Raw genomic sequence first — 12,791 nt, forward strand, 5'->3', positions numbered from 1 at the left:
GAAGGGCAATGGAGCTTCACAGCCAGACTCATAGCAAGCCCAGGAGCAGGACCTGGCCCCAGAGTTTCCCAGACTGGGGTACCTAGCTGGTCTTTGCCCCGTCGTGGGGTGTAGGCTGCTGCCTAGAATAGTCTAGTGTGGAAGCAGCTGCTTTTGGTCAAGGGTAATTCCTAGGGCTCCATATATTCACAGCAAAACGACACCAGGACAACTGGACTTAATGATGTTAGAATCAAAATCTCAAAACCCACGACATACTAAGATATCAGACTACACAGACAGAAGCCAATCTTCTCTGTCTCATGGTTGACAATACGTTCTATTTTACTAAGTTTAAAATCTTAATGGTTTTCTCTTGCAAACGATAAGAATTTTTGAAGTTACAAATTTTGCCTTATTCCTTGTTTGATTTTTTTTTTTTTTTTTTTTTGGTTTTTTGAGACAGGGTTTCTCTGTGTAGCTTTGCGCCTTTCCTGGGACTCGCTTGGTAGCCCAGGCTGGCCTCGAACTCACAGAGATCCGCCTGGCTCTGCCTCCCGAGTGCTGGGATTAAAGGCGTGCGCCACCACCGCCCGGCCCTTGTTTGATTTTTTTTTTTTTTTTATAGTTTAATGTATTTTAATAGCAAACTTACAGGAACAGCACAGAAGACAGACAACATTAAAAACATGTACTTGCATGTAGGATAACTCAGTTAGAAAAGTATAGTGAATGGATGGAATCTACTGTATGATAAAAATGCTACAAACACCATTTAGTTGCCGTCAATAAGAAATTTACTTATTTTAAAAAAATCCAAATGCTGGCATTGTCCAGAAAATTTTAACAGGTTTATTTATAATTGTTATAAAGTTGAACTGTTGAAATGTGTTCACTGAAACATTTTGCTTGCATTAATGCTTTACATCTTGCATTTATATTAAAAATTCACACACAAATGAAAATGGAAAAACTGCCAATACCTGATTTCTGTCCCCTATTTTTCCACTCGCAATCATATACTTAGGTACCTTTTGACCCCATGGAAAAAATATCTAACATTCAGAACTACTGATAACAGGAAGAAGAGGAAAAAAATTTTTGAGAATGAAATGTTTCCCCTCATAGTGGACTCTTAAGCACGTTCTCCGCGTATGCGGCGTGCTAGCTGGATATCTTTTGGCATAATTGTTACACGTTTGGCATGGATAGCACACAGGTTGGTGTCTTCAAAAAGGCCAACCAGATAGGCCTCACTTGCCTCCTGCAAAGCACCAATAGCTGCACTCTGGAAGCGCAGATCTGTTTTGAAGTCCTGAGCAATTTCTCGCACCAGACGCTGGAAGGGGAGCTTGCGAATCAGAAGTTCAGTGGACTTCTGATAACGTCTGATTTCACGGAGTGCCACAGTACCAGGCCTGTAACGATGAGGTTTCTTCACCCCTCCAGTAGAGGGCACACTCTTGCGAGCGGCTTTAGTAGCCAGTTGTTTCCTGGGTGCTTTACCACCGGTGGATTTGCGGGCAGTCTGCTTTGTACGAGCCATGGTATGGGCACCTCCTTACTTACCCCCCTTCTCCTTCGGCTGGAGCTCTGCAAGCGAGAGGCGGCGCTGGCGTTAGGGAGCGGCGGCCCCTTGTTTGATTTTTAATACAGTATCTCATTATGTGGCCTAGTGTCCCTCATCTCTGCCTCCTGGGTATTGGATTGAGGACATTTATGGGCATGGCTACCATACCTGGTCACAATTTACTTTTAAGATTATTTATTTATTGTGTGTGTGTGTTGGTCTGTGTGTCACAGCATGGAGATCAGAGGACAACATGCAAGAGTAGGTTCTCTCCTACCATGTGGGTCCTGGGGGTTGAACTCAGGGTTTCAGGCTTGGCAGCCAGTGCCTTTACCTAGTGAGCTCCAGCTCCAAGTGTTTGTAAATTCCCTGGCAGGGGTGCTCGGCCCCACTTTCTGCCTCGATGGTTCTTCCCAGTAGTGAAGCCTGTGGAAGGCTCCTCCTTGAGCTGAGAATACCGACTTGTTCGTTGAGATCTCCTTTGAGCTGAAGAAGGCTCCTGCCTTTCTGTTTCATCTCATCCTGGGAGAAGAAGTGTAGATTAATTAGAATCTATCCAGCTCCTCGACTGCCAAAGCTCTAGCAGGATTTGGGGGTACACAGTGAGAGAGGTTTCTACCAGACCTTTTAAAATAGCTTTGCCTTGCCTCCTCTGGGATAACACTGTCCAATAGAAACACTTGAGCTACACTTATCATTTAAAATTTCCCTCTAGCCATATTTTAAAAAAGAAATAAGCAAATTGAAAAATGTATTTTTAAATCCTATATATCCCAAAATATCACTGTTTCCATGACTAATGCAAAGCATTATTATTTGTGTGTGCATGTATGGACATGTTTGCATTGTGATTGTGTAGGTGTGTGTTACATGTATGTGTATACTTGTGGAGGCCAGAAGTTGAAGTCTAGTGTTCTTTCTCCATTGCTCCTTCCTCTTGTACTTTGAGGTAAGGTCTCTCACTGAACCCGAAGGTCACAGATTTGGCTAGACTGGCTGGCCCCAAGTTGTTGGACCCTCCTGTCTCTGCCTCCTCAGCACTAAGATTACAAGAGCTAATATACCTAGTTCTTTCCCCCCACCCCCCACCGCCGCTCTCTATCATCTTACACCCCAATCACAGTTTCCTCTCTCTCCTCTCCCCCACCTTCCCTGACTCCCCATTCACTCCTCCTCTGTTTCTATTCAGAAAAGGGTCAGGCCTCCCACGAATATCAACAAAATATGGCATATCAGATTGCTATAAGACTAAGCACCTTGCCTTGTATTAAGGCTGGGCAAGGCGACCCAGAATAAGGAATAGGGTCCCAAAAGCCAGTAAAAGAGTCAGAGACAGCCCCTGTTCCCACTATTAGGAGTGCCACAAAAGGACCAAACTATACAACTGTCACATATATGCAGAGGACCTAGGTCAGTCCCATGCAGGGTCCCTGGTTGTTGGTTCAGTCTCTGTGAGCCCCTGTGAGCCCAGGTTAGTCATTTCTGTGAGTTTTCTTGTGGTGTCCTTGACCCCCCTGGCTCCTACAGTCTTTCCTCCCTCTCTTCAGCAGGATTCCCTGAGCTCGGCCTAATGTTTGACTGTGGGTCTCTGCATTTGTTTCCACCAGTTGCTGGGTGAAGACTTTCTGATGACTATTGGGCTAGGCATCAATCTATGAGTACAGCAGAATACCATTGGACATTGTGACATTGACATATTTTTCCCTACAGTTGTGTTTGGTTCCATCCTAGGTCTCTCGGTCATCCAGCCTCTGGGTCCTTGTGCTCCAGGCAGTATCAGGAGGGTCTCACTCTTGTGGCATGGGTCTCAGGCTGGACCAGTCATTGGTTGGCCACTCCCACAATCTCTATGCCACCTTTATTCCAGCACATTCCATAGGCAGGACAGAGTGTAGGTTGAAGGTTATGTGGCTGGGTTGGTGTCCCAATCCCTCCTCTGTGCCTAGCTTTTCCTTGAGTGCTTCTGATTGAACTCAGGTTCTCAGGCTTGTGTGAGAAACACTTAACCAGCTGAGTTAGTCCCTAGCCCTGGTGCCAAAAATTATCAATGAGATATTTTTCATTCTCTATTGGTGCTAAGTTTTACAATCTAGTTACAATATATTTTATACTGGAAATGCTTCCAAATTTGTATACCAAGTTTTAACCCAAAATTCTTCATCCATATTTGGTTTGTAAAACTTAATAATTGAAAATGTGGATTCATATACGGTTGTACCTCTAAACATATTTAAAAGTTTTTAAGTAACTATTTTGAGTGCAGGAAAAGAAGTTTGTTCTGTTTAATATTCCTATCTGTATTATGACGTTGGTTTATTGTTGAAAGAATTGATTTGACATTGAAGCAGAAGGAAAAGTGGTCCTGTCACATGGAGTCATGCTTAGTGGAAAAAGACTTCACACAGCTTTGCTTTTTAAATTTAAATTTAAGTTTGATGAACATTTATAGGTTTACTTACTTTAAAAAAAATCACAGTAGCCACAATTCAACTAATGAGTCACCACATGGGGCTTCTTTAGAGTCTTTTAGAGTATTGTTGAATCACAACGATCACAGTGTACATGGGACAATAGAGACTTGATCACAGCATCTCTCTATGTGGCTGTCCTGGTGGTGGTGGTGGAGTGTGTGTGTGTGTGTGTGTGTGTGTGTGTGTGTGTGTGTGTATCTTCCTTAACAACTTTACCGAGTCTTTATCAGGCTTGATAACATTGTTTAGCTTTTAATTGCTCTGGATTTTGTTGTTAGCCTTTCTGATGCTGTTTTTTCCACTTCACTTTTTATTTAGACTTTTGGCTTTTCCTTTCATCTCCAGTTTTTCTAATGAAGTCACCAAATGTTTGTATGTTTTTTAATTCTTTCTAATATCAGATAGCTTTGAGTTCCCAATAATTAAAATGGGAGAGAGTAAACTTTTCACATGAGGCTGGATTTACCTCCTTTTCTACAAGTTGCTGACTTACAAAGGGAAAGCTTTGCCCTTGCTACTGAGCCCATAGAGGTCCATGGGAACACTGGGCTTTTACTGGAAGGGATGCTGGGTGGACACTTACTTTGTCCTCGGACCCCAGCAATCAGATTCTTGTTCAAGAATAAACAGAAGAACCCAGGTGGCTCCACCCTCCTGTCACTCTGTCCTTTCTGCTTTATATGATTATAGTTGCTATGGGGAGTAAGAAGGACATATCTTAGACAAGGAGGCGAAATGTTTATGAAGCTGTAGGAACGCCACCAGAGGGTGCTGGATGATGTCGCTGGATGAAGATGAAGGTGGGGGCAAGTTCCTTAGTTAACGAGGGTCAGAAAAAGTGTGACCTTGGGCAAGCTGTGGGCCTTGCCGGCCACCACTTTCTTTTCCACTGTTGAAGTCAGCTGTACTCATTTGGTTTCCTCTACTGCGCTGGCCCCCGAGTCCAGATCTGTGCCCCTTTTCCACTGCCAGGCAGTTACCCAGGTATGACTCTGAGAAGTTAAACCAAGCATTTGTACTATTAACCGTCATGGGGAAGGGAGAAAATGGCGTATTCCCATGCTTCATTTACATTCCACAAATAAGTCAAGATCTACGTGTCCTTTCACGTGATGCATCAAGATCCAGATCTGTATTTGCTATTAAACATGTACAGGTATCCGTGTCCTCTAGAACACGTACGCCAGTTATGACTCAGTGCTCTTAGCCTTCCACTAAAGCTGATAGGACGGGATCAATTGAGGCCATGTGGCTATTTTGGGGGAACATACTCCAATCCTATTCATTTTACTGAGGGCTTTTCATTTTTCCCAAGCCTGAATATTTAGATTTTTGCTTTCTACAAGGTAGTAAAGGTTTTTATAAAGATCAGGTCATTCACTATGTGTAAGGGTAGGTATATTCTAAAAACTCCATGTATGTTGGGTCCCTAGAACTTGGGAGTATGCCTATGTAAAATAGCCTAGGTCTACAGCTTGTCTTCATAAGTCAGTTAGAGTTCAAGGCTTTATTACATTCTCAGATAAAAGTATGGCAAAGAAGTGCTTGTTGTGACATCCAGAAAAGGAAGAAGAAAGAACTAACAGGTTAATGATCTGAGTTTGGGACAGGTAGAGATTGTGAGAGTGACGTGTCCAGTTGGATGTTTGTGGGCACAGAAACTGAACTATGGATGGAAACTAAAGTTATGGAATAGAGATGATGGATGATGAAATCATAAAACAGGATCCTAACTGGAAGGTGAGCAGGAGTCCAGGCTGCAGTAACAGTGAAAAAGTCAACAGGAGGTACAAGGGGATTGTCCAGAGAGGTGGGAGGAAGGAAGGAGCATTGTATGGAGGGCTTAGGGGTAGAAAGTGCTCCCCTCACCTCCAGTGTGGACTGCTACCTTACTAGCTAAGGAAGGGAAGAGAATCAGAGCCACACAGAGGCCTGATCGTAAAGAACCTCTGTTGCTTCCAGGGGAGGACTGAGAAAGGACATTTGTGAATAGAGAGGTTTTTGTTTGTTTGTTTTTGTTTTCTTTCTTTCTTTTAGTTTCTTGAGACAAGGTCTTTCTGTGGAATCACCGTGGCTGTCTTGGAACTTGCTCTGTAGACTGGGCTGGCCTTGAACTCATGGAGATCTTCCTGCCTCTGCCTCCTGAGAGTTGGGATTAAAGGCATGAGCCATCACCACCTGGTCTTGTTCTTCATTTTATAATTTCATAATTATATATATATATATATATATATATATATATATATATATATATATATATATAAAATGTTCATAGTTTTGCTCACTATGTTGCACCCAGGCTACCAAGGAAGAGATTTATCTGAAACTGAAAACCACCACAGTCTCTGAGGATCTGTTGAGTTTATAGCAAGGAAAGCCATTGCTGCAGTCAGAAGTGCTTCCTTTTTCTTTTGGGGAGCCTCTGCTGTGAACTGTCTCTGCGAACAGTGCTTCTATGTGTCCACTTGTCTCCAAGCTCAAGTACAGCCACACTGTACACATGAGCCAGCTCCCCCTAAGGAGCTCAGCCTGATTTGGGAATGTCTGTATGACAGAAACAGAGACAAGAGAATCAGCATGCCGTAAGTGGGTCTCCTTCCAAATTTTTGAAGATCCGCATTGCTTTTGTTGTGTAAATGGTCCTAAGAATGTCCTCAAGGTTCCGGATGGAAATGTTACCATGTGGGGTTGGACTCCACTTCTGTGTCGCAGAACCATTGCCAGACAAGGTGGCGGTGGGAACAGTAGAGTTTGAGAGAGAGTGGTTTTTTTGTTGTTGTTGATATTTGTTTCTAGATTCCAACTGAACCTGTGACATGGTGATTTCTAGGGATGCAGGAACTGCTTAGATCCAGCACAGCTTAGAGTTTGTTCAGGATTGGTCTCTGAGGTGATGATTCGCTTAAGAGTCAGATCTCTTTCAGGTCCTGGACCACAACCCGGAATGGCAATGCTCCGAGTTGTCAATAGCTCATCCTGATAGAGCCATTCTTATTCATCCAGACCAAATCACGTTATCAAATATTTACTATTTCCTGAGTAAAGTGGGATTGGAAAATTCTTTCAGGGTAATGACCTATTTCCCCACATTGAGCAAATGGCAATTTTTTTCTTCACTATTTCAGGAATTTGTTAGGCCCAGTACAATTTGAAGTGTTTATTTGAGACTAGAAAAGGGTATTTTGAGTAGTATGCATCCTCGAGGAAGGGCTAATCTATGTAGAAAGATGAAATTTGCCCACTAAAAGTATTTTAAAATTACTTTAGGTAAGGCACTGTCCATCTTCACTGCTTTGGGCTGGCTAGAGGGTTCAGTGGGGAAAGTATCACATAAGCATGATGACTCCCATTCTATCCCCAGAACCCACGTGAAGGTAGATGAAGACAACTGTCTCCACACAGCTGTGCTCTGCCTTCCACATGTGATCTGTCATCTGTGAGCATCACACACACACATGCACACACACACACACACACACACACCCCTAATAAATAAAGCTATTTTAAAAACAAAAGAGAATTTTCCTCAGAGTTCTATAGGCTAAAACTCCAATAGCATTGTGCCAGAGTCTAGTCAGAGCTACTGTGTTGTGTTGTTCTGTGGGAAGAAGGTAGAAGAAAAAAAGTAAGAAGTGAGGAGAAGAAAAGGGAGAGGAAGAGGGAGAAGAGGGGGAAGAGGGAGATAACAACAACATAAACACACACACACACACAGTCACACACACACTCACACACACACACGCACAAGTGGAGGGACACAACTTTGAAGGATAAGCCCCTCTCCAGGAGACTGGCATTTATCTATTCTCTCTGCTTTCATGACCTAATTACCCTTTAAAGGCCTCACCTCTTCCCTCTGTTGCCTTGGAGACTATGTTTCTGACATATGAATGCTTCAGAAAAAAATTTCACTGCAGCACACTCCCTGGAGCCCGTCTCTAGACCTCTCAGAAATTACACAAGCTCAAATTCTGCCCAAGATGCTTGACTCTAGCTTCCCCTCTGTCACATGGGAAAGAAATTTTCTTTAGGCTTTTCACAATGGTGGTTGTGATGATGATGGTGATGATGATGGTGATGATAATGGTGATGGTGATGATGGTGATGATGGTGATGATAATGGTGATGATGGTGATGATGGTGATGATAATGGTGATGGTGATGATGGTGATGATGGTGATGATAATGGTGATGATGGTGATGATGGTGATGATGATGGTGATGATGGTGATGATGATGGTGATGCCAGTGGGGAAAGGGAAAGATGATGGCAACATATTTTATTCAGATTTGACTCTCCGGTGGGGAATGTGGTGGAAAGTGAATGGGGGGGGACTTCTAGAAGCTTCTACAAGAGGTAGGAACAGTTAACACCAGAATGAAACAGAAGTATACCTGCCAGGCTAGGTAGGATGCTGTGTGAAATCTGAATTTTAGATGACCACTGAATAATTTCTTTTTAGTATAAAGATATCCCTCCTCAATACTTGGAACATACTGTGATAAAGATTTGCCTATCTAAAATTTAAAGTTAATAGTTATCCCTCCCTGTCTTTCTAAGATTTTTCAGTTTTATGTGTATGGGTGTTTACCTGAATGGATGTGTGTGTGTGTGTGTGTGTGTGTGTGTGTGTGTGTGTGTGTGTGTGTGTGTAGCATGTGTGTGCCTAGTGCCCACTTAGCCTGGCAGAAGGCACTGGATCATCTGGAACTGGAGGTGCAGGTGGAGATGCAGAGGGTAGTGGGAACTGAACCTGAATCCTCTGGAAGAAAGACCAGCCAGTGCTCTTAACTGCTGAGCCATCTCTCCCGCTCTCTGTCCCCCCCTCTAAATCTGACAGCCTTAGTCAGGGGCTTTCTAGACACTCTCACAAGACTGTGTGTGGCCCCCTAAGCCATGAGCACTGATCAGTCCTTTGCTAATGTATATGTGATGTTCTTCTGCATTCCTTTTTCCTTTGTGTCTGTTTCATGGCCTCTGTGGCCTTTTTCTTAAATCACAAATTCTCCACTGTGTACATAGAGCTGGGATCTCTTTATCTATCTATCTATCTATCTATCTATCTATCTATCTATCTATCTATCTATCTATCATCTATCCATCCATCCATCCATCCATCCATCCATCCATCCATCCATTCATTCGAGTGTTGAAGATTCTGCTGAGACTCTGGAGCCACAAGTTACATGGTTACTGGATGTCACTGGCTCTACAGGAAAGAGTGGAGAGCAAGCCTAGCTGGACAAGGCAGGGGTGGCTGAGGGTAGAAGGGTAGGAGAAAGCCCAATTCAGAGTGGGTTTAAGCTGGAGGCTGGCAACAAACTGGGTGATCACTCAGAAGTATGAGTCTCATGGTGATATCCCAGCCAAGGATGGGGCCATTTGGAAAGTGGCAGGAGTCACCTCCCTGTTCTAAATGGGAAGTCATCCATCATCCAACAGTTGTTGACATGATTTTTTTTATCCTTTTCCTGGTGATGGATTTCAGAAACAGAATTTTACAAAGAATTTGTATATGGCTGTATTACTTTTGAAACTTAACTTCAATCTAAGCTTGTTGTGATGATTTAGAGGCTAGCTCTAGTGGAGGTTAACTCAACACAAGTAGTCCACTTTTGAAGGAAGCAAACTTTAAACTTACAGAAGCTGCTCAGTTCTGTTTCTGTTACTATAACCGAGTACCCCAAACTGGGTAACTTATAAAGAAATTAGGTTTATTTTGTCTCATGGTTCTGGAGGCTAGAGAGTGCAAAATCATAGGTCAGCACCTTCTCAGCTCTTCTTGTCTCACACTACATCCGTTCATTCTACAAGGGGATGGGGCAAAAACATGTGAGGAAAGGCAGAACATGAGGGGCAGGGTACAGGAGCAGCCATCCCTCACAACAACCTGCTCTCTCATGAACTGTGAGAACAAGCCCTCACTCACAGGACAAAGGCATCAGCCCACTCTAGAGGGCCTAGCTCCACGCATGCAGGCACACGCACGCGCACACACACACACACACACACACACACACACACACACACACACACACACACACACACACTCACACACTCACGCACCAGATACCTTCTATGAGGCTTCACCTCCCAACACCACCACATTTAGCATGTGTCTTGGTGGGGACAAACCATAGCAACCTCCTCTGTGGAGGTTCTGTTTTTTCTTTGTCCTTTACCTCTCCTCCTTCCAGGACTCCCCTTCCCCTCCACTCTTCTTCCACACCCCGTGCTCCTCCAACTCTTCATCCTCTACCCCGTCTCCTTTTTGTGGTTCTGGGGCTTGAACTTAGACTACATGCTAGGCAAGTGATCTACCAGTAGTGATACCCTCCCTCAGCCCAAGATTCCTTTTAAGTAAATGAAAATTCCCAAATGAAAGTATTTACATGTGAAAGGATTCTCCAGTTGTTGTTGTTGGTAGTAGTAATACTACTACTACTACTACTACTACTAATAATAATAATGATAATAAACAATGGCTCATATTTGTTGAACAATTATGCCTGATATTGTATATTGATTGTATTCAGTCCTCTTAACCACCTGCACAGGTGGCTATGTTGAACTACCCAGTTTGTACAGCTGTTGCAGATGTGGAAACTGAGTTCTTCAGTCTCATGGACAGTGAGCTTCTAGGTCGATGCTACAGCACTCGCATGCTTGTTCTTGGTTTTTGTTACTATCATTGATAAGAATGTGAAAGTACAGAGAGGTTAAATAGTTGTTCAAAGTTGCACAGCTAATGAATGGCAGAGCCGAGGTTCAAACTGAACACTGCAGTTCTGGAACAGTGTCCTCCATGACAGCATGCCCTATCTATGTAACAGAGACAGGACTAGAAAAGAAATGAATTGTTAAGGAGAGGAAGCATGATGGAACACAGAATCACCTTGTTCTCGGAGCTCAAAGGGAAATGTGCAGAGCAGGGTGTCTGATGCATTCCTGGGTAAGCAGGAGGTCCTCCCAGGTCTTCTTTAATCCCCTCCAGGCATCTTGACATTCACCACAATCAACTTATCTCAGCAAGAGGCTCCTGCTGAGCACCTGGCACCCAGGGCTCTTCCCTCATCCCCTCCCTAAGATGCACAGAGCCATGTTCCCCTTTCCTGTTACTTTACACACTTCCCCCCACCCCAACCCCATGTGGGGCCTGACCAACCAGTCCCATCCTTCCCTCTAGACCCTCTCACTTCCTTCTGAATTTGATGTGTCTAATTTCTCTGTGTCCTTTTTTTTCTGGAAACATAGAGTGTCAAAGCATCGCCAGCTTCTTCCCAGTTTGTACCAGAAGGCTGTTCTCTCAGAAAGCCTGGATGGGGGCCCAGGAGGCTTCCAGGAGGCTTTGTCCCTGGTCCATCACTTATGTTTAGCCTTGTTTTTCATGTTTTGATAAGGGTCCCCTTGGTAGTGCAGGCTGGCCTGGAACTCACTATGCATCCCAGGATGGTGTTGAATTTGCAGGCATTGTCCTGCTTCAAGTACTATATCCAGCTTCGTATTTTTTTTCCCCCTGAAGACTCAGGCTGGAATACTCAGGACAAATTCACGAACTTTCCTGAGGCATCTTCTGTGGGTATGTTGCTGGGCTCTAAAGACACAGTGATGGATGAGCAATGTCTCCATCTCCAGAGACACAGCCTAACTTGTATGAGTCCCTCAATCCCTAAGGAAGATGTAGTCTCTGCCAGAAACTTCTATGCTAGAGACCATAGCACCGCTCCTCCCACCCCCAGGAGTCTGGTGCATTAGAAAGTGACAGGTTGAAAGGCCAGGGCAACACATGATACGTCTACCTGGAAACTGGCCAGAGCTAACCCAAGATGCTACCATGGAGGGATTAGGAGTATGAGGAGGTGTAGAAAAGGGCAGGGTCTACTGTCATGGCCCCTGCGACTTTGCAGCTGGAAACATTGCAATTAACGTTTATTACCAGGACCTACTAGGTGCATGATATAGAATTCCCAGGTAACCACTTTAGCCAGTTAAATTACTGCCTAGGTATACATTATTAACACACTGAGCCACAATTATTAAGTAAAACATTGCACAATAACTCGATAGGAAACTTATAAAACAAAATTAGGGTTTTTATTACCCCACTCATCTACCCTGCACTGCACTTAACTGTTTGTGACGGTGTGTTCCAGACCACAGCCCTCCGTCCAAGGTCAGCAAGCTCTAGTTGGCCAGTATCTTCGGCCTTAAAACTACATTTCTGAAGGGCCGGGAATGTCGCTCTTTGGCAGAGCACTTGCCTAGCATATGCAGGGCCCTGGATTCAATCCTCTGCACCAAGAACGAAGCAAAAACTACGTTCTCTAAGACTGGATCCCTGCCCTCCCCTAATTCCCACCCTAAAGACCTTAGCTGGATCCTCGAAGATGAACTCCGTTCACTGTTCCTGGGCTCAAGGGAAGTCATGTCTCTAGCATTTGGTTCATCATCATGTTTTTTTTTTTTTTTAATATGGGCTGCTCATACTTGTTTCTACCTTGCTTGGCAATAACAGGAGGAAGATTTTGTAAAGCGGCAGGGATGAATGATGTCATTAGAAATATCAAGACAAGGAAATGGTGGAAGGCCTCGCATTAGAGGTCCCAGAGAATAACCCTCCAGACCAGAGGCTCCTGGGCCCACTAGCTAGCAGGGGCCAGGTCAGTTGAGAAATAATGCAATGGAGTCTTGTGATAGAAAAGGTTGTCTGCAAGCACTAGGTGCGGACTTCCAGCCCCTTTCCACCACACTGGGTATTTACATACTCTCC

At 44.0% G+C, this 12,791-nt stretch overlaps 2 protein-coding genes across 2 annotated transcripts in view; one reads left to right on the forward strand and one right to left on the reverse strand.

Moving 5' to 3' along the window:
• The window catches only part of Tmem178b (transmembrane protein 178B), a 431,719-nt gene that overhangs the window by 200,874 nt on the left and 218,054 nt on the right, over positions 1–12,791 (forward strand). The window lies entirely within an intron of this gene.
• Positions 809–1,629, reverse strand: LOC128099112 (histone H3.3A-like). The gene has a single exon (XM_052720802.1). The coding sequence runs from the start codon at positions 1,523–1,525 to the stop codon at positions 1,115–1,117; it is 411 nt and encodes a 136-aa protein (XP_052576762.1). The 5' UTR covers positions 1,526–1,629; the 3' UTR covers positions 809–1,114.

Source organism: Peromyscus californicus, unplaced genomic scaffold (genome assembly GCF_007827085.1).
Source record: "Peromyscus californicus insignis strain IS unplaced genomic scaffold, ASM782708v3 Scaffold_6__1_contigs__length_162567912, whole genome shotgun sequence".
Classification (NCBI taxonomy): domain Eukaryota; kingdom Metazoa; phylum Chordata; class Mammalia; order Rodentia; family Cricetidae; genus Peromyscus; species Peromyscus californicus.